The following is a 23948-nucleotide window of genomic DNA, read 5'->3' as shown; positions in this document are numbered from 1 at the left end:
ATCTAAATCTTTAACAATGGAACTGTTTCAACAATAAAGAAAATTCTAAATTAAAAAATCGGCACGGATTGTTCCCTTTGATAGGGTATGAAGTTCCTTCTATAAAAAATCGAACTCTCTCGGTTGAAATTTGTAAAAGGAATTGTAAATTTTCGTGAAAGGTAAAAAAATACATGGGAGAGATACGAAGATTGTAGTGACATCTATCGGCAAAACTTGTCCCTTTACACTAACCTTAATTAAAAGAGAGTACTGGAATTGTTGATGAAAACAAACACATTTTGCTGTCAGAGTTTAGTATTTCCATTGTGCTTTTGTACCATAATGTTCTGCTAAATGTAATGAAATTAGACAAACTTCATTCTTCAATTATTCCGTGTGGAAACGTTTTAGAAACGGGATTTTCCACATTTGGTAATTTTACTTACTTCCGTTCATGATTTCTTTTTCTAAACTCCAGAGTACAATTTACGTTCCTCAGTCTTTTTTTTTTTGGGGGGGGGAATCAAGAGTTCTTGCATTAATCATATTTACACAACTAACATGCACTTTAAAACAATAAAATTTAAAAATTAGCACTGATTTCACATTGATTCAGGCCCGAAACCAGCCACAGAGGTTTGGGGGGCATAAATATGTTGGGGGGGGGGCAAGTCATCAAAAATTCTCTTAATAATATCTAAATTGTGTTTTTTTGTATTGAGGTCTGGAGGGGCCACAAAAAGTTTAGGAGGTGCCAGGCCCCCTAGCGCCCCTCTAGTTGCGGGCCTGCATTGATTTAAGTGTAATTAGCCTACTTTCTGCTGATACAGCATTTTGTTGGCGTCCATGAAATAAATATACGAAAAATCTCACATATGCTGGAAATTTTGACGAAAATTCCCTTTATCCCTGTTTGGAAAACGAATCGCAAAAAATCCCACACAATGGGATGTTTTCACGGGTTGGCATTCACTGCCTGGCAACGAACGTAGCAGAGAGGCAACTATTGTTAACTACAGTCCGTTTAATGCAAGTTGTCCTTTCTGACAGTTGCTTTCCTTTGTTTTTTCCTTCTCGTACGTGGTCATAACAATCAGGCAAGAAGAACTGTTTCTATGGCAACAGCACGTTCAGCCAATTATAGTGGCTCATTTCTCTCGTTCTCCAATGGTAAACATTCCACCCTTTCCGCACGTTGCCAATTTGAATATAAACAAATTGACATTGTTTTAGTCGAATGTCAACTTGAGTAGTGGACCTGCTGATTATTGAGAGCATTCTTTCTAGTTTACTTTTGTGTCATTTAATTTTACAAAAATTGAGATTTACTTGCAGTGAATAATTTCGTGTTCCAATACCCGACACAAAAGCTGGCAACATAGCATTTAACACCACGTGCGCGCAGCGAGCTGTCACAAGGGACAAGTAGTATCAATTGCAGTTTAGTAGTTATTATCCAGAGTGGTTTCGCGCGTGGTACTGTGTAGTCGAGTGATTACATAATCGCGAGTGAAGTGCTGAGTGTTATTAATTGACGTGTTTCCTTAATTTGTTCTATTTGTGACAGTGATACATATCATTCATATTACACATTATATGATATAGGGAAGTGTTAATTATGGCTGAACAATCGGGAGGAGACCCTCCTCCTGCACATTCCATGGTCACGGACCCTCCCACAGACACTACATTTGCTGATTCTGCAATCCGTATAGCGACAGAGGTCACCGTTGAAACTATACCACCGGTGAATCTGTACCAAAACCATCACTTTCCTGATTTCGTAGTGCATGTGACATCTGATCATTCTTCTAATACCAATCCAAATATTGGGCGAAAACACCCCTTAAGTCTGGGTAGATTACTATTTCACAATAAGGTTCCAGGAATAAAATCCTTTCAACCTACGGGACGAAATCTAATTAAAGTGCTTTTTTATACCGGACAGCAAGCTAATGACTTTCTGACTAACCCGATTCTACGAGGAAACGGATGGAAAGCATACATACCAACCTACGCCACACATTCCGTTGGCGTGATCACAGGGGTGGACACTGACATAACGGATGCCGAACTCAAAACAGATATAAAAAGTAGGGCAGAAATAACGCATATCCGCCGCATTCATCGCCGGCACGATAATGAGTTCGTCCCCACCACCACAGTGGTACTTACTTTTGCCTCTCAAAATCTGCCAGAGGAATGCTCGCTCTACTATTCGAAATTCCGAGTAGCAACGTATATTCCCTCAGTCAAACAGTGCTGGGGGGGTTGTTTCCACCTGGGACACCGTAAAGTTGGGTGCCGCTCCAAACAAACAATATGCGCTAAATGTGGAGATTCACATGATACTAACAATTGCACCAAGCCACTTTGCTGCATCAATTGTCACGGACCGCATGCAGCCACTGAACGCACCTGCCCGGCCCGGAAACGACATGAGCGCATTAATCAACTCATGGTATTGGAAAAATTATCTTATAACGAAGCGCAAAAACGAGTACCTCCATTGCAGCGCTCATCTCCTAACCTTTCTTCGGGTGTACCTACCTCTAATTTCTACTCCCCACTCCTTGCATTACCTCAGCAGCTCACACCCGAGCGCCAGCCAATTCCTTCCTCTTCCACGAAAGTTAACAACCTTTCTTACCACTATTCTCCCAAACCCCAACGACCTCCTTCTCGTAAAGAAATAGAACTCCCCGACGAACATCGCCACGTTCTTTCTCCAAAACGACGACGACCTACTGGACATGATTCTATCCAATCGGCTTCACAGAAACAATCGTTTATTCCAACCTCAACCAATTACTCTTCCTCAGAAGAACGTGCCTTACTAGATTCTACAGGATCCTCTCCGGTTAGACGAACTCGCACGTTCAGAGGAGATACCTTGTACACCAGCTCTTCGAAGCCAGTTTGGAACCAAGAACGTGATACTAGTCATGCCAAGAAACAAGAACTATTACAGGAATTGCATCAGTTAACTCCCAAACTTCAGTCCGACACCCAGCCACTTACTGCATTAGATTTACAGGCGCTACTACTACGAATTATTCACTTTCTGGAACATATCCAAGAATGACTCAGTTGCAGCAGTTAAGAATACTACAATGGAATCTCCAACAATTTCGTGGCAAGGAGGTGTTTTTATCGCAAATATGCCGCTTTTTTACTCCGGCTATCATACTGTTACAAGAAACCTGGACCCGCCTTGAAGACAACTTAAGAATTCCTGGATACCGAGTTTATCACCGTCCTCGGGATGACCACTACGGAGGGATCGCCTTGGGTATCCACACCTCCTTACCGGCTCGTGTTATATCAACACTTCCACCAACCGGCTCAACCAAAATACAAGTGCTCGGAGTGCTGTGTGCTGGACTCACTTTTATCAACATCTACGCCCCACCAGACAGCCCTCCTACAACTCATTACTGGCAACAATTATTTACTTCAATCCAAGGTCCCTGTGTTATTGGGGGTGATCCGAACTGTAAAAGTGTAAAATGGGGCAATCGTTACACCAACGTAGCTGCTCGGAACATTCTCGCTGCTATGGACCATACAACTCACCTCATTGCAAATGATGGGACTGCTACTCGTCTCCCGAACCTTAATGGTTATCCCAGTGCGCCTGACATCACCATCCTCAGTTCTGCTCTGTATGCAAACCATAGTTGGAGTGTATATGGATATACAGGTGGCAGCGATCATTTTCCTATTATAACTACACTTGAAGGAGTTACTTTTCCGAGAACGCCCAAGGCTCACCTCTCGCCATATGCTCCAACCGTTTCTCGCATTCCTCAATCATACAATCGTACAACATACCAGAATGCGACCGACGAACTTTTCCGTAATTTTTCAGTACAAGTCACTCCTATCAACACCTCTTCTTTCATACATATTATAGAAGCAGCAGCATCAGAAGCCTCCCCATCTACTTCTCAAATTCCTGGCCAGACTCGAACCCAAGCATCCCGTTCCCATTTTCCTTGGTGGAACAGACGTTGCCAACAACTCCTAAATGATAGTAAACAGAAGCAAAAGGCATTTTTTAACGAAAAGAGTCAACAAACATATGTACTCTATCGCCAGTCCCAAGCGATGTATAAACGATACATCCAGCAATGTCGCAAACAACACTGGCAACAATTTTGTGTCTCGCTCCACCCACAGGCTACTTCGTCTTCTATCTGGACGTTTATACGGAACCAAATTTCAGGATCTCCTCCACGCGCAGTTCCTACTGACAGTCTACCGCCTTGGATTGATGAATTTCATCGCCTTCTCACGCCTCCAGAACCACTGAATGACAGACGAACTATACAACCTCTTCTTGATCCGGAGTGTGATTCACCAATCTACAAGAATATCACCATCCAAGAATTGAATCTGGTGTTAACTGTTCGGCGATCCACAGCTCCTGGGAGAGATCAGATTAGATATCAACACTTGTACGACCTGTCTCCATATGGTCGATCTGTACTTCTTCAAATCTACTCTCAGATATGGAGGACAGGACATATTCCATCTTCATGGAAAGATTTAGCGGTAGTCCCTATACTTAAACCACACAAACCTATCGGGTTGGCTCAGAGTTATCGTCCGATTACTCTTATTTCATGCGTCGTGAAAGTTTTTGAGAAGATCATCCTCTCTAAATTGAACTGGCACTTGGAATATTATTCAGTCTTCCCACCCACAATAACTGGTTACCGGAAAGGCATGTCATCTTTGGACTCGGTTGCTGCTCTTCTTCTCGATATTTGGAACACATTCCAACATCGACAGTATTTGATTGCCGTTAAACTTGATCTGGAACATGCATATGACTCTATCATTCTCGATCGCCTCATCACTCACATGGCACAACTCCACCTTCCTACACCTTTTCTCCGATATACTCATAATTGGTTGGTACAACGTCGCATCTGCGTCAAATACCATAACAGATATTCTTCTTATCGTTCAACATCATTGGGTATTCCTCAAGGCTCTAGTCTCTGTCCCACTTTATTTAATATATACACACTCTCTCTCCATCAACGACTTAGACAACTGGTTCGTATTCAGCAATACTGTGACGACATGTTGTTATATGTCAAAACTTCCAACATAGTGGACGGGATACGCATTTTGCACGACGCTCTCTTAGAACTTCACTCCTGGACCTCTGAAAACGGCATGTCAGTCAACTGGGCGAAGTCTTCTTGCACTCTCTTCACCCGTAAACGTTTTCAACCTCCCATCCATCTCACGGTAAATAACACTCCTTTACCAGTTACACCTACTTTACAATATCTTGGTTTTCATCTCGATCCTAAACTAAATTGGAAGCATCATCTCAAAACAATAGCACTTAAAGCCCAACCTTATTTTAAGTTGCTGTCTTGCATCAGCCACAAGGGTTGGGGAACAGATATATCCTCCCTGCAACAAGTCAGTACTCAATGTGTGGATGCAAAACTTCAATATGGCGGAATATTACTTTCTCCATTACCCAAACGGATCAGCGAACATCACATCCGCCTTCAAGCCACAACACAGCGAATTATATTCCGACAACCAAAGACGGCACCTTCCTCCGCACTTTTAGAAGAAGCTGGAATAATTCCTTTCCCAGTGAAAACATATTTTATGGCTAAAAAATTCCTCCTGCAACGCATATGCTGCACCTCCTCCCTATTATTACCAAAATTACAATTCCTATACAATAGCAACCTTCATACCAAACTTCCATATTATAAACAGCTACCTTGGATATATCGAGCATTCGTTAGTATTCATAACTGGCTCAATCAATTACATCGAGGACCGAAATTACCATGTTATACTGCACAATACAATACTCTTCTATTTTCTCCCACACTTGAGCAACCGGTGGTCTCTTTCAAACGTCTTCGATCCAATCAGCCTCAGATAGTGCGCCATCTCTGGGAACACCACATTCAATCTCATCACTCAAATACCATTTTAATTTACACGGATGCTTCTAAACAGCATACCGAACATGGATCTGTGGTTGGAGCAGGAATTTATATACCAGCGCTTAATTACGCAGAGACTCACAGACTTCCACCGAATACATCCATCTATTTAGCAGAAAGCTGTGCAATTCGCACGGCATTGAAAGTCGCCCTACAACGAAAACTACCTAACGTGGGAATTTGTAGTGATAGCCTTAGTGCGTTACAAGGAATATGTAGAACCCCATGGGCATCTGCCAATACATGGTTACACATCAATATTCGCCAACAGCTTCGAATATTACATAATAATCAACAAGTGGTTACGTTAATTCATACGCCCGCACACTGCGACATCCCCGGGAACGAAGTTAGCGATATCCTGAGCAGATATGCAACACAACATGGCACACCGATAGATCTCCGGCTCCCAGCATCTTCTTTCGACGAGATGCTGCTACAGAAACGGCAAACCGAATGGCGAACCTACCAACAACAACAACGATCAGGACCAGGAATTTATTATTGGCAACTAGAACCGACTCCCACCACGAGAAAATGGGAGGCCCCTCATAATTGGACAAGAAAACATCATTGTTTATATTCTCGCCTTCGTCTACATACTGCTCAGACTCCCATCCAGCAATATAAACAGCAGCAGCGCCCCTCACGCTTGTGTTATTGTGGACTAACTGAAGGTTCTATTGACCACCTGACCTTTCAGTGCTCTCTAACGCCTGGCTACCGTCCGATACTCAACACAGTCATTCATTCTGTTTATTTCACAAGCCCCGTAACAGTGTCTTTCTTACTAGCTAACAAAAACCACCTTGTTCTGTATCATCTGCTTCAATATTACATAGTGAACAACTACGACTTGTAATGGTGTCAAAGTGATCAACAGTGCAGTGCTCATGTTATTCATCGCAGTCTGTAACATATAGTTTCTTCGACATAGTTAGTGTTCCACATGAAGTGATTGTTTCTATTGTGTTTGTTTATTTTGTGCCCAAATTGATCCTGGACCATTCATCTCTACAAGTATAGATACCCATTTAACCGTCTGTATTGCTCAGCGGACGAGTTCCTGGAGCATCAAAACATTGAGAGAGAGAGAGAGATAGTTATTATCGCTACTCACAGACTGAGACGTTTCCTCTTATAATAAGGATTTCATTATCTATAGACATCAAGACGCAGTGGCGGATGCAGGCAATCGCCCCCCCCCCCCCCCCGAGAAGAGGAAACTTTTTTTATTTTATATATATAAATAAAACCCATCCAGAGTTTGGAGCTCTTAAAAGTAGCTCTAACTTACAGTATGACAACCCCCCCCCCAGAAATCGGTCCTGGATCCGCTCCTGTCAAGACCGAATTGTAATTATTTTTATTGATTGTCATTGTGAAGAAAAATTATAACAATTGTCCATAAACGTTATGGTAGCCGTAACGAAATAAAATCTTAGGTTAACATCTGATTGTTATAACCTGCATGTTATAAGAAAGAGATAATCAATCAAAGATAATAATAATAATAATAATAATAATAATAATAATAATAATAATAATAATAATAATAATAATAATAATAAGGGAAGAACTGATGAAACGAAAAAGAAAAAAAGAATGGCGATTAAATTCATGAACAGCCAATAAGTGTATGTAATATTGACCCATAAGCTAATTAGATTAATTAATATATGTTTAAGTGAATCCCAAAGTAAAGTCCGGGTAGGAAAATTTTTGTCCGCGAGCTTCCACGTCGAAAATGGCCTGAAACAAGGAGATGCGTTGTCGCCATTATTATTTAACTTTGTGCTGGAATACGCCATAAGGAAAATCAAAGATAGCAACCAGGGCCTAGAGTTGAACGGCATTCACCAGGTTATGGCATATGCTGATGATGTAAATTTAATAGGGGATGATAGGAGAACAGTAGAAATAAATGCAGAGATATTATTAAACGCTTGCAGGGACATGGGTTTAGAAGTAAATGCAGAGAAAACTAAATACATGGAAGTGCGTCGGGACCGTAATACGGCAAATTGTGGAGGCGTTAAAATATTAAATAATACTTTTGATAAAGTGGATACTTTCAAATATTTAGGATCAATATTAACAGACGAAAATCATATTCACGAAGAAATTAAATGTCGACTATGCATTAAACTAGTAGAGAAGAGAAAACAGGCAAAATTACGGTGGCTACAAAATCCGAATGAAATAACTACACAAAATTTCGCAGATATCAGGCGGGAAACTTCCAAAACTTTTAGAATAAAGAAACGGGATTTTTTGAAAGCTAAAATTATTGAACTTGAAGATAATAGTAAAAATAAAAATATTCGGGACATGTATAAGGGGATCAGCGAATTTAAGAAAGGCTATCAACCTCGTGCTTATATATTAAAGAAATCTGACGGAACAGTTCTCACTGATACGGATAGCCTCTTAAATAGATGGAAAGATTTCTTTGACGATTTGCTGAACACGCAGCCAAAAACTAATGTACGTGGAGAAAAGGAGATACACACCGCAGAACCGTATATTCCAGAACCCAATCGAATAGAAGTGGAAGCCGCTATAAAGAAATTAAAGAAACACAAATCTCCGGGTGTAGATGAAATTCCGGCTGAGTTAATTTTAGCTGGAGGCGAAAAATTGTGGAACAAGATACACAAACTCACTCTCCTTATCTGGAACAAGGAAGAATTGCCACAAGAGTGGAAAGAGTCAATCATTGTTCCAATTCACAAGAAAGGCGACAAAACTGACTGTAATAATTATCGAGGCATTTCTCTTCTGTCAACATCCTATAAAATCCTTTCAAATATTCTGTTAGCAAGATTGACCCCATACGCAGATGAAATTATTGGAGATTATCAGTGCGGATTTAGACGAAATCGATCAACTATCGACCAAATATTTACCATTCGCCAAATACTCGAAAAGAAGTGGGAATACAATACCCCGGTACATCAACTATTTATTGATTTTAGAAAGGCTTACGACTCGGTTAGGAGAGAAACATTGTACAACGTTCTTACAGAGCTTGGAATACCGAGAAAGCTAATTAGATTAATTAATATATGTTTAAGTGAATCCCAAAGTAAAGTCCGGGTAGGAAAATTTTTGTCCGCGAGCTTCCACGTCGAAAATGGCCTGAAACAAGGAGATGCGTTGTCGCCATTATTATTTAACTTTGTGCTGGAATACGCCATAAGGAAAATCAAAGATAGCAACCAGGGCCTAGAGTTGAACGGCATTCACCAGGTTATGGCATATGCTGATGATGTAAATTTAATAGGGGATGATAGGAGAACAGTAGAAATAAATGCAGAGATATTATTAAACGCTTGCAGGGACATGGGTTTAGAAGTAAATGCAGAGAAAACTAAATACATGGAAGTGCGTCGGGACCGTAATACGGCAAATTGTGGAGGCGATAAAATATTAAATAATACTTTTGATAAAGTGGATACTTTCAAATATTTAGGATCAATATTAACAGACGAAAATCATATTCATGAAGAAATTAAATGTCGACTAAAAGCAGGGAATTCGTGTTACTATTCGGTTCAAAATCTCTTGTCGTCGCGAGTTCTGTCGAGGAATTTGAAGCTTAAAATATATAAAACGATAATCATGCCTGTTGTTCTGTATGGTTGCGAAACATGGTCGCTTACTCTGAGGGAAGAACATAGACTGAAAGTATTTGAGAACAGGATCCTGAAAAGAATATTCGGACCCAAGAGGAACGAGAATGGGGAATGGCGGAAACTTCATAACGAGGAACTACATAGTTTATACGGTTTACCCAACATTGTTAGGGTCGTCAAGTCTAGGAGGCTTAGGTGGGCAGGTCATGTAGCTAGAATGGAAGAAAGTAGAAACGCTTTCAAAGTCTTGACTGGTAGACCCATAGGAAAACGACCATTAGGAAGACCTAGGCGCAGATGGGAGGATAATATTAAGATGGATCTCGCAGAGATAGGAATACAAAGTACAAACTGGATCCAATTAGCTAAGGATAGAAGTCAGTGGAGAGCTTTTGTGAACGCGGCACTGAACCTCCGGGTTCCGTAGGCCATAGAGTTAGTTAGTTAGTTAGTTAGTTATTCCAATATACAGGTTGTTTTAAAACAACATTGACAACGTTTGGGAGGTGATTCCTGACACTAAAATAAGACAAAATGTATAGATCAACCAGGGTGCACAAATGCTTCCTTTCGTAGTTATAGGATGCCGAAAACATGAAAAACTGAACTTTAAAGGTCGATAGCTCCAATACTATGGGACCTACTGTAGTCCGGTCAAGACTTCACTTAGGAACTAATATGTGCGCTATCCAAAAATCCATGTTTCAGAATCCCAAGATACTCACGAAGCAAATTTTAAAGAGAGATTTTGGCTACGGTCATATAATTTGAAGTACTCTCCAACTCCCTCTATAAAAATTGTTGCGGAAGTACCGCAGGATTCTGAAACATGGATATTTGGATAGACCACATATTAGTTCCTAAGGGAAGTCTTGATCAGACTACAGTAGGTCCCATAGTATTGGAGCTATGAACCTTTAAAGTTCATATTTTCATGTTTTCGGCAGCCTATAACTCCGAAAGGAAGCATTTGTGCACCCAAGTTGGTCTACACTTTTTGTCTTACCTTGGTGTCAGGAATCACCTCCCAAACGTTATCGGTGTTGTTTTTAAACACCCTGTATATCCAACGTACCTTATTAACATAGCCTTCGTCTTCCCAGAGTACGCACAGACATCACACAAGTAGGGCCGTTCATCCGAATGTACTCTGTTGTGAGCTTTGAGCTCTCCCTGAGATCTACACGAAAACACACAGCCGGGATAGGAACACTTAACTTCTTTGCCAATGTGAAGTTTCATGTGTTGATTTAGATTATACCTGAAATTAAAAAAGAAAATATAAATAGCAAATATGTCTTATAAGTAAAATAGTTTATATTTGGGTATTTTTTTAGAATAAAAACTTTAAAACAGTGTTTTTTTTTTTAAAAAAAAAACAACATAAACACCCGCAGTGCTGCAGCGAAGGAAGACGATATTTTTGTATGTAGGACGTGGATGGATTAGATGTAGGCTATACGATTTCGAGATTATATTATGCTTGTCGTAGACTCTAATAAGTAGCTATGTATATCATACTATACACAATATGTGAAGGAATTTGTTTTATTATGTCTCTCCCAGACACACGAACAGAAAAGTAAATAAATAAGGAACCAAGCGTCTTAACGAGTTAAATTTTACCAAGTTTAGGTTTTTAAACTAAGAATGGCCAAAGTTTTCCGGAATCCGGATTCCGGAAAATTTATTTGACGGAATCGGAAATTTCACTTTCTGGATTTCGGAAAATTGCAGACGGAAAAATTTCGGAATTTGGAAAAATCGGAATTTAGAAAATTCCGAAAATTTTCGAATTCCGTAATTTATCAGACATCGGAATTTTTAAATTCCGGATTTTTTCCAATTTTACTTTCCGGTTCCCGAAAAGTAAAAATTCCGTTATTGGCCATCCCTAGTTTAAACATAGCATTCTACCTGAAATTAAATTAATACTACTGTAAGATGGATAAATATTTGAAAATAGAAAATATTTGAGCCTCTAAATTTATCGAGTAGAAAAACATTGAGAATTCAGTTCGGGACTTTTGCACCAAAGGCGCGCGAGCTAGGCCACCAATCCAGTAATCCATGAATGTAAAAAAAAAAAAAAACGAATTTTTGTTAGATTATCTGCCTTCTTTGCGAAAATTGGGTTGATCAGCAGGGCCGTGCCGTGAAAAATCAGCGCCCGGGGCGAGAGTATACGACGGCGCCCCCATACATATATTCAAAGCAATTTTTCCTATCTTTTTTTCCTTTTTTCTCCCGAATTTTTCGCCCCCTTACTCCGGCGCCCGGGACCGTCGCCCCGGTCGTTCCCCCCCACGGCACGGCCCTATTGATCAGTATTCTCTTTTGACATATCGATTTCCTTACGATTTTCTATGGGGGGGCTGTATGATTTCTCAGAAGGTAGGTTCTACCCTACTTAAACTAATGTAGCTAAGCAGGCCATTAACAGGGTGCCTACTAAAATTCCAAAATGAAATTTCGTGACGTTTTCGTGACCTTTCCTTCACCAAATCATAAAATTTCCCAACATTTTCAAGAGCAAATTTGGGTGCGAATAAGGGCGAATTTTCATCCATGCGATAGAAACGTCCTTTGCTTACGATTTGGTAGCGTCTAAAGCCGACTATAGACATTTTTGATGGTGAATTTTGACGTTTTATAGAACGAAATTTTCCAATCTGTATTTACATTTGTACAGTTTAAAAAAATCGTGACCAAAAAGCTAAATTTCGTGACTTTTACGTGACTTTCATGACCGTTTTCTGATTTCGTGACTTTCGTGACCGATAGACACCCTGATTAAGCAAGTACAGCAAGAGTAAGGTTCAAAATAGTCCAAAGTCGCAAGCCTAATTCTTGGCCTCAATCGTCCTCGAGCTGAATATGAGACCTATTAGTAGGCTAGGTGAGCCTATGTGCAATGAGGTAAGTGTGAGTGATACTGGGCTAGCACAAGCCTCACTACGGATAGCGATACTGAATTTCAGTGACTGCGAGTTTCAACTAGCATGACCCTCACGGAAATCAGGGAGTGCGAGGTCCTTTGGGGATAGTAAAGCTGGGTTGGCACGTTAGAAGAACTTGTAGCTGTCATTAAAAAAAAATCTTGAAACCCAATCTTTCTATTTACTGTGTACATATTACAACTTCTTGGAGCAAGAAAGGTATTTCCACCTATGCCGCACTGCACTCTAGTGGACAAACAGTGAACCAGGAATATACAGCTACCTTTTTCTGATAAACATAGTAAAATATGATAAAGTTCGTTGCAGCAACGTAACTATGCTAGTTATCGTCCGGGGCAAGAACTCGCCTAACACCTCCCCCTGACCAACGAAACCAATACGTTCCCACAACAATATTTGCCCAATTTTGCGCCCTCTCAGTCACGCGCCCGGGGAACAAGCCCCGTTTGCTCTCCTTCCCTAGTTACGTCACTGGTTCGTTTTATTCGTCTTGCGATAAATCGAAAGTCTTGACAGCACTAGTCACACACACTCTTCATTACCCATAGCCTGGTACTGTTCTCAAAAGAAAGAAATATTTTGAGGAAAATCATAATGAAATATCGTGATATACGTTGGTTTGTCGAGGAAGTCGCTATGAGTATAGAGTCAAGTAAAGAAGCTAAGCTTTAAACACGCAGGTGATCAATCAAAAAGAATTTCCAACTGAAGAGTCGACGGTGGCGCCACTCTTTTAGCAGATGGATTAGTCTATAATTACAGACATATACAACCGCAAGCACCTCTTTTTGTTTCCTCTCAACCCCCCCCCTTCCATATTTTTTTTCTCCTTTGAAGTTTTCCCGTCTCCTTGTCCACATACTCTAATATACACACACACACTTACATACCCACCAGCGGCAAAGTGTCATGAATTTCAGGTTCATCAACGTTTGCCTAGAACTGAGTTTTTTTTTTATCTTAACGTTTCGAAACCGCCTCATCGTATAACTTGGTAATGACCACTAAATCACTTCTAATATGGCCATCATCACCGGAACTCGGTGACTTAAAAAACACTTACACGTATACTGGTTGGCTCCCAAGTAAGAAGAGAAGGAACGAAAACAGCAAACTTTTTTTTTTTTTTTTTACCACTCTTGAATTATAATCACAGTGGCGATCCGTTAGAACAGAGATAGACGGATGTCCATAGCAAAAAATCTCGCCATTCAGATTATATCGTCATAGAAATAAATTGCCGCATATCTGATACTCTTGTGAAATAGATATTTCTACACGGTAATTTCTGTATTAGGGATGTCCATGAAAAGAGACGATACGGTATTTTCTGTGACGAAATACAAGGCGAGAGAGTGGTGGTCTTCCAACAGAAACAGGTATACATCACTTTATGACACCTTTCCGAGATATAGCACCCATAAGTTTTGTCCCGCAGGCAATCTTATTTCTGTTGGCATGAGCAGTAGGGTGGAGCGAAATGGGGGGTCAGGCCAGGGTGCGAAATCATTTGAAAATGGTGGGGAGGAAGAAGTTCAGTTATCCACACTAATGCTTCATGGAGCCTCCAAAAAATTGAAATATTAATGTATTATTATTATTATTATTATTATTATTATTATTATTATTATTATTATTATTATTATTATTATTATTATTATTATTAATAATAATAATAATAATAAATGCTCAAACTTGTCGTCATTGTTATTTAAAAATACTTTAATGTTATTTATTCATTTAACCAAAATTGGTAACTTATCTACTGGATTTAATATACACTTCGGTGCGTATGGTCCAGGGTTAGACTCTCATGGGAGCACAGTACCCTTGTGTTTACCATCGTAATGAAGACCGCATTCACGAAAATAGCGGTAGAGGTCTATAAGTCAGAAATAATTGTCCCTGAGAACCGATGTCCTAACCAAGCATTAGAACTACTAACTTGAAGCGCTCTACCTGGCCAGCCATAGGTCCCCATTAGCTGCAGAGTCAGAGTATAGCTTTATTATTATTTATGAAATTCTCGTTTCTTCGCTAAGTATTTAGTGTTTCAGTTTGGTCGTTCAGATATCCGGTCACCTTTGTAAGTCTAAATACTATGTATCTATATTGTATTATTAGCAAGAATATATTATTATAAATAACATATGATTTAAATACAAATACTTGATAGACAACAAAAAGCCGTGTTGCCTCAGTGGTAGAGCTCACCTCAGGTGCGTGGGATCATTGGCTGGATTCTAGCTAGCGCCAAATTCTGCTTATGGTATACAAACAATTGTGTGGGAGGTTTCTCGGGATCCTCCCGCTTCCTTCCACTATCTTAATCCACCATTATAATTCTTCTCATCATGACCGTCTTCCTTAGCCTTGGTGAATATTCGTAGGACGTTAAACTTTAGAAAATAAAAGCACAAACGCTATAATACTATTGATTTGCTGATTTAAGTTTAATTACCCTTTTCAGCAGCAAGGCTATGAGATGTGGACTTGCAGTTTAAGGTTGAATCCTAACCTCGGTAATGTTCAAATTTTTGTAAGGCGCTCCCACTGGGAATCGAATCCAGGACCCCGTGCACCGAAGATGGTGCGCGCGTGCTAGCCACTAGACCACCGAAGAGAGCCACAATAATACGAGTATTGAATGATTGTGTTACTATATTTATAGACCTAAAATATAGTTTGTAATAACGTATCTTACTTTAGAGAAAAATTTTAAGATTAAACTTCAATTTCTTTCCGTGTGTAACGCGAGTTGAACATGTGATGACCAGAAGAAACCCACGTATGAGCAGCAGTAACAGCATCCCATAATTTTAAAGGAAATCCCCTGAGTTTAATTATCAATAAAGATTTCAAGGTACTCGCCAACATACGGTTTCTTTCAGAACTTTTAATATGAACAACACTGAATCCACGTTCACAGGCAGCAGTTGATAATGACACAGAACGAACTTCCCGCGTTAAGGCTTTAAGAATTTGAAAATCATTTACCGACTTAGAACTTAACTTGTACTCTCTCCATTCTGACACTGTAGAACCCCCGCTTGGTCTAGTGGGTAGTACGCTTGACTTCGGTTAGCGTGGTCGCTGGTTCGATTCCCGGTGGGGTACAATTGAACGACCAAAGTGGTTCGGGTTCCATTATAATCAGTAGGTCCACATCTCCTTTAGCCTAGCAGGTATAACCGTGGGACGTTAAACTAAATCAAACCAAATCATTCTAACACTGCAGTATCAAGATGCAATCCAAATAATTGAGCTGCTTTATATACGTCTACGTTACCGTATAAACCACTCATGCTATTACGATCTTTATTTTCAAACACTGAAAAGCACTTTAGCACATCATTAGAAGGAAACCTTCTTTCTACTTCGTCTACTAAACCCTGGATTACCTGTCCCCTTATTTGATCAAACTCACTATCATCACTCCCTGTATCAGATGTTTGTCTACAGTGCATTAAATACTTATCTTTACGAAGACTTTGGTAGACATCATCTTTCATACGCATTTCTCTCAGAGCTTGTAGATTCAATTTTTTCTCTATTTCATTGTACGAATCTGCTTCCTTTTGCATCGTTTTACTAATATTAGACAGAATGGACGCAATATCCAGAAAAAAACCGAGCAATAGAATGTTCTTTTTCCCCGACAGTTTTTTGTAAATACCACTCAGTTTAAAACTGTCTCTGTTGAAATGGTCAGTATTTTCACACTTCAAAAGTAGGAATTGCATTATACAAGAAAAATATGTAAAGACTGCCAATAATGCATCCTTCTCATTTGAAATCCAACGTTGTGAAACAATCTTTTGATTTTCAGCAGTGTCGCGATACTTTTAAGTTTTGCAGTGTAGTTGACTTACTGAACACTTTGTAAATTCCGCCTAATAAACATTCAAAGTTGTAAACAGCATTCACAACACCAAAAACTCTTTCAGAAACAATATCTATTCGATGTGCCATGCAGTGTACGTTAATTAGGCACAGGTTGACATTTCTTATAATTTGAGCAGCAACACTTTCGTTTCTCCCAGTAAACACTGCATCCCCGTCCGAACTAGATCCAACAAGTTTTACTTTAAAATTAAAAATATCTATGCCATCTTCGGAAAATGCTTGAATAATTTTGTCTTCAAGAGATTTTGCATCGGCATTTTTTACAGGCACTAATTTATAAAAACGACAACAAGGTTTATTTTCTTCGTCCACATATGTTACATATAACAGCAAGTGCTTATCCGCAAACCTGTTTGTAGATTAGTCAACAGAAATTGAAAAACAATCTGTTTGTTTGAGAAATTTTTACCAATTTTGCATGCAACTAGCGTAGATAAAGAATAAAGATCTTCATCTCATCAACAACCGAACAACCGAAAAAGTTAAACACCTGCTCCTTTTACAAATAAACTACGTTTTCTAAAACAGCATGCATTTAAAATTATTGTTTGTCTGAAAATTTTCATTATAGACCTACTTATATTTTCCTATTAAGGTGTTCCCCCCTTACAGATTTTGGTGAGGGGGAAACGCAAGTGTAAAATTTTTGGTGGGGGGGAAATCCCTCCCGTCCCCCCCGGGATTTCGCACCCTGGGTCAGGCCCGTATCAGGGTGGGTCTAGGGGGACCGGGCACCCCCAAAAATCTTTGCTCCCCCTAAAATGGCTTGCAAATGAACTATAATATGGTTGGATCGGGCCCCCTAACTTCAGTCGGGCCCCTCCTAAATATTTGGGCTGGCTACCGGCCTGTGGGGGGTCGATTATCAAAAGTTGTCCAATGAAATAGCACTAGGTGTCAAAAGTTATGTATTGACTAGTACAACATTCGTGATTATTTTTTGTAATCTTTGTACTTCAGCTTCATTCCGTGCAAGGGCCTTAAGAGTCTTCATCCCGGCGAAATTAAAATACCGCTAATTATACAGTAATTATATGATATCTTCAAATAGATAAAAGATAATTGAAATATGAAACAAGAGCGCCCTAGACAATATTATTTTGCGTGAGGTACCGTTATCACAAGTCACCTAGCGGCTTTCCGTTTTCACCTGTTTAGAAACGCGAAAATAAATGCCGATTTTCAAAATGGCTCGAAATCGAAAGCAGATAAGTGAGTCGTGATAACGGTTTCTCATGTAAAATAATATTGTCTAGGGCGCTCTTGTTCCACATTTCGATTATCTTTTATCTATTTGAAGATATCACATAATTACTGTAAAATTAGCGGTATTTTAATTTCGCCGGGATGAAGACACTTAAAATTTTGCAATGTTTATGAAAATTCCATTTTACAAAATATTGATTTTTTTTCTTAAAAAAAAAAGCTGACCAATGAAATCGAACTAGGTGACAAAAGTCGCATAACGACTAGGTTGACTACACCATTCATAATTTTTAAAATAATTTGCATCTTCATTCCCTGCAAGGGCCTGAAATTTTGAAGTTCTTAAGGCAGGTTTCGAAATTTCACGTAAAATATTCAAAAAGGTTTTAAAATCGCCAAACCACTTGGCATTCTTAAGAAAGTGTTGTGTTCACTATCGTAACACGCATGGTTTTAAAATAATTTTCGTACCTTATCTTATTACCTGCAGGGGCCTTAAAATTTTGGAATTTATACGGTAAATCTAAAATTTATTGAAGACCAGTGGCGTTATTTAAGGGGAAGCTTCCGTGCTTAAGCTCCTCCTCCCGAAATTTTATTTGCTATTTTAGAGTAAATGAAATATCTTGCAGAATTTTCACATTTCCAGGAAAAGTTAGCAAAGCGCCCCCTTCCGAAACAAAATCATAAATATGCCACTGTTGAAGATACTGACAATTTTCAAGAACTGTCAAATAATGTCCTACTAGAAGTTAAGCCTTGTACGTGACTAGTATAATTTCACAAGGAAGTGGCTGCTTGTAGAGTTCCACCCATTCTCCCATCCCATCCACCCTACCTTTGGAAATTATATGGGCAGTGTTGCATCGGAAGTAATACATTCCCTACTTTGGTAATGTCAATATTACTTCAGTCTTTTACGTAATAAGAGAAAGATATACCCTATACCAATGGTTTCCAACATTGTTTACCTGGTACCCTCTTCCTAGACATTGCACGCCCCCTTCACGCCGCCCGTCCTTTCTGCTCGTTGGTTTCACTCATTTGCGCCATTCAATTCCCAAATCGTTAATAATAATAATAATAATAATAATAATAATAAAGTATTTATATTACACTTATTATTTAGTGATTTTAGAAGTAATTTACTAACTTTTAGTAGTAGCTAGATCAGCAAATTTAGTAGCAGTTTTGTAATTTTAAGTAGTAGTTTTTTTTTTTTTTTTTTTTTTGAAATTTTAACAGTAGTTTAGTAAATTTTAGTAGTAGCGTACTTTCAAATTAGGGGAGAAACTTCGACAGAAAATTTTGATACTCCAGGTTGGTGGTTGACGTCAGGTAGACAGCCTATTGTAAAGCAATTGCCAAATCAAATATGGATCGAGAAAGTAATGGAGTGAGAAGAAGGTTAGGGCGTACCCGAGATGTGATGCATGGGTTACCCCTTAAAGCTGTGAGAAGTGAGCAATGGTTACCCTTTAACAATGGACGGAAGGAGCTAAAGAAGAGAGTCCAAAAAAAAAAAAAAAAAAAAGCAGATCAGAATAAGAACATGGAATGTTGGGACCTTGACAGGTAGAAACTATGAGTTATCGGAAACGTTGGCAAGCATAAGCATGTATTCAAGACACTAAATGGAAGAGTTCAAGATCAAAATAGGGAATGGATACACGGGAAACAATAACAAAAAGAATGGCATTGGAATTGTCTTGGATAAGAATATGAAGAAGAAACTACTGGATGTGAATTGAGTAAGCGACAGAATTATTATAGTGAAACCAGTCCCAGGAGAAAGAAAAATCTTGAATATATTTTATAGTTAGCCCCACAATCTGGGTGTGGTGCAGAGACAAAGCAAGAATTTTGGATGTAGCTACACAGTACTCTGCAGAATTGTTTTTTACATGAGAAACTTGTAACCGCGGCTGAAATTCACCGGCAGCTGGTACAGGTTTACGGAGAGATTGCAATGTCTCGTCAGCATGTCGCACAATGGTGTCGAAAGTTTGCGGCTGGTAGAGAAAAGCTCACCGACGAGGAGCGCAATGGCCTACCCAGCACTCTTCCTACAACCCGGACCTCGCTCCCAGCGAGTTTCACCTGTTTGCGCACTTCAAGGAGCATCTAGGGGGCCGTCGCTTCGCTTCAGACGAGGAAGCTCTTCATGACAACGTGGCTGAACGCGGAAGGACAGAATTTTTACCAGGAGGGAATCTTCAAAATCATCCTAGGATGCGACAAGTGCCTCAACCAATATGGAGACTATCTCAAAAAACAATGTAATGCATGTACTGTCTGTTGGCTGTATTGGTTGTATGAAATAATAATATACACGTTTCACTGCAGGCTTTGTAACCTTACTTTTTGAATATACATCGTACATTTACAAAATGAGACGAGAAAAATTTTGGTGGGAAGACAAGAGAATAAAGACAAGACGAAAATTCGACAAAATATTGCGAGACGAGACGGAAGAACCTTATTGCTCGCCTAGTGAGTAACACTAATTATTTTCACCAATTTATAGTTATTATTAGTGAAAACTTTGCATATCATTGCAGTACATATTATTATTATTATTATTATTATTATTATTATTATTATTATTATTATTATTATTATTATTATTATTATCAGCCTTGTTCTTAAGAGTCTTCATCCCGGCGAAATTAAAATACCGCTAATTTTACAGTAATTATGTGATATCTTCAAATATAGAAAAGATAATCGAAATGTGGAACAAGAGCGCCCTAGACAATATTATTTTGCGTGAGGTACCGTTTTCACAAGTCACCTAGTGGCTTTCCGTTTTCAGCTGTTTAGAAACGCGAAAATAAATGCCGATTTTCAAAATGGCTCGAAATCGAAAGCAGATAAGTGAGTCGTGATAACGGTTCCTCATGTAAACTAATATTGTCTAGGGCGCTCTTGTTCCACATTTCGATTCTCTTTTATTTATTCGAAGATATCACATAATTACTGTAAAATTAGCGGTAATTTAATTTTCGCCGGGATGAAGACTCTTAATGGAACTACACAAACAGGCTGTTGAACTTGAAACCTTTATTTTTCAAGTTAACATTAAGCACCTTACCGGTATGGAATCGAAACTGCTGGTCTGATTTAAATACAAAATCCACGGTGCTAAGCGGTTAGCGTACGCGCCTTTGACGCGGGAGACCCGGATTCGATTCCCATCGGGAGCTCATGTGGTTCGGATTCCACGTTAATCAGTAGGTCCATGTCTCATATAGCCTCGCTGCTGAACAGGACGTTAAAATCAAATCAAATAAAAATCCACGGTTTTGGATTGAAAACTATATATTTTCAATAACTTACTTCCCTTTTCCCTTTTTAAATTTCTTTACTCAGAATGGTCCTGCGCTTTTAATACATCCGGCATGGTCCCATTGGGATTTTGTGGCTTCAGAGGAGGTGAATGTTCTTGCCTCAAGCCACCTCTAAACTCATCACTGTATCACTGTTCATGATCTCGGTATTGGATAAGAACTCAATGGTATTTCAAAATGGATATCGAAGTTGTAGTATTTAACGAACAATTATAAATAATACGCCAAATCAAAGAGCAGCTCAAACAGTTTTTGCTGCTAGTGTTCAATGTGAACACCATTCGTTATATGGCACACATTGAGTCCATATGCGAGAAAGGCCCATAAACTTTCCGCCGGGATATGGAACAAAACACATTCAAATTAGGAGAATCTCATTGTAACTGTACTATCTCGTGGGGATTTGCTGACCCCCCCCCCCCCAGAGACGAACATTATGAGTGTTCACATCGCCACTTAAGTGAAATGACGATTCATCACTGAAGACAACACGATCTACAAAATCTTCATCGTTACGCAGCAACATTTCATTTGCAAAGTTGATACGTTAACTATAGTTTGTAGGTTTAAGAGCTTGTAACAACTGCAAACGATAAGAGCGTAGTTGTAAGCGTCTCTATAAAACTCTCTCCACACAGACGGCTGAACTGTAACTTCAAATTCAGTCTTTGCAAAATGTAAAACACAAAAAGTTTTCTGCGCACTAGTCGCCATCTTTGCTACTAGCGCTTTCTAACGGCAGGCAGAGGAAACAGTACATGTTCAGGCGCGTGTTCAAAACTGTTTGAGTTGCTCTTTTACTTAATGTAGGTTATTATGTATAATTTGTAAGTTAATTGTAATAAATACTACAAAGTCTTAAAACTCTAACATTCATTTTGAAATACCCTGTACATTTGAGAGCAAAAGTTCCAGAAGAAACATGTACAGTTTTTTGCGTCTCTGCTTAGCAAATAATTATTATCAATTCGATTTCAATCAACCTTATATTCTCTCAACTTCATGATTCCTTTCTACCTCATTCAAACTGATGAACCCCAAAATCTTATTCAATTTTTTCCTTACTTTACATCCAATCTCAATCTGCAGTAGGGAATCTAGTCCAGGGCCGGGGGACCTAGGCTTTCGAGTTTTTTGAGAAACAAAAATAATTTAAGCTATTATTTATATATTTTTCATAGTTTATAGTAAACTCATGATATACCTACCAAAGTCTGGGTTCTGACTGACCCCCCCCAGTTTTTATCTTTTAGATCCGACTCTGTCAATCTGAGATTTAAAAAAACTGACAGTAAGAGTCAACCTTAGAAATGCAACACCTCATGATTAGAATGAGAAAAAAATGACGACACAAACACACACACACATATATACATTGCTAAAATGAAGACAAATAAAAATGGGACTAAATCCTCAGATCGTAAAGAAGAAAGTTTGAGCATTATTTTTTTTTTCAATTTTTTTTTCAAATAGAAATGAGATGACAGAGCGACCAAAACTTTTTCGAAAGAGATGTTGACAGTAATGAATGCAGGGGTTAGCGAATGTAACTGATCTATCCTTAGGGAAAACACCCTTTCGTCTCCAACCTTTTTGTTTTCAGGAAAGATTAAGGGGAGAAGCAGATAATAAAGGATATATGTCCAGTAGCGTCAACGTAAAAGAAGTACGTGGATTATATTTAAAACCATTTGTATACTGTATATATGCATATACATAATACGGATGTTCTCAACATGTGACTTTCAGAGACTGATAAATTAAAAGTAAGACATAAATGTTAATAATAACTATATTACCCAATACAAGCTAAGCCAAAAGGATTGGCTGGCATTGGGTTTAGCGCCCCCTTCCTATATAAGAGCCTATATGAGGCCTGGACTCACAGCTTAACGTGGAATCTGAACCACACAAGTTTCCTTCGGGAACCGAACCCGCATCCTCCGCGCCAAAGACGCATATGCTAACCATATAGCCACTAGGGAGGCTAGCTCAAAACGAGAATTAAGAATAAGTGTTAGAAAAAATTTTATTACCCAAATGTAAGCTAACTAACTAACTCTATGGCCTATGGAACCCGGAGGTCCAATGCCGCGTTCACAAAAGCTCTCCACTGATTTCTATCTTTAGCCAACTGGATCCAGTTTCTACTTTGTATTCCTATTTCTACGAGATTCATCTTAATATTGTCCTCCCATCTGTGACTGGGTCTTCCTAATGGATGTTTTCTGATTGGATTTCCAGTTAAAACTTTGAAAGCCAACCGTAGAATGTCTTGTTCATGGCATGATGGTCTATGATAAAAGGCTAATCCATCTCGTCTTTTTCCGTCCAGATAAAAGCATCACTGCGGATCGTTACAGTACTAAACTAGAACGGTGAAATGTATCCATAACTTGTCCGTAAGCATGAAGCAATAGTTAACATACATGAAGTCCTCCTTATCTTGCACAATGCACGCCAAATGGCGTTCAAAGGATTTCCATGAGTGTCAGTATGAAACCCTTCGTCATTCATCGTATTTTTACGCCTTTCCCAACCGACAACCACCTCTTCTGACATCTGAATCGTTTCTTAGAAGAAATGGTCAAGGTGCAGATGGGGAATTCTTCACATCGTAGACTCCAGACTTCTTCCATCACGTTATCCAATTGTTAGCTGAGCAATAGCCAAGGTGAAGTTGGGGACTTCTTCACATCGTAGACTCCAGACTTCTTCCATCATGGAATCCAATCGTTAGCTGAGCGATGGTCAAGGTGCAGTTGGAAACTTCTTCATATCGTAGATTCCAGACTTCTTCCATCATGAAATCCGATCGTTAGCTGAGCGATGGTCAAGATGCAGTTGGGGACTTCTTCATATCGTAGATTCCAGACTTCTTCCATCATGGAATCCGATCGTTAGCTGAGCGAT

At 39.2% G+C, this 23948-nt stretch overlaps 1 protein-coding gene across 1 annotated transcript in view; it reads right to left on the bottom strand.

Annotated features, from left to right (window-relative positions):
• The window catches only part of LOC145674855 (uncharacterized), a 203636-nt gene that overhangs the window by 53305 nt on the left and 126383 nt on the right, over nt 1–23948 (bottom strand). The window contains exon 3 of the mRNA XM_081745090.1: nt 10689–10874. Coding sequence (XP_081601216.1) covers nt 10689–10874 — 186 coding nt within the window. The remainder of the gene's footprint in view (nt 1–10688; nt 10875–23948) is intronic.

The sequence above is a fragment of the Thermobia domestica genome, chromosome 18 (assembly GCF_964235325.1).
Source record: "Thermobia domestica chromosome 18, izTheDome1.hap1.1, whole genome shotgun sequence".
Taxonomy (NCBI): Eukaryota; Metazoa; Arthropoda; class Insecta; order Zygentoma; family Lepismatidae; genus Thermobia; species Thermobia domestica.
This window is presented reverse-complemented; position numbering and strand designations above follow the sequence as displayed.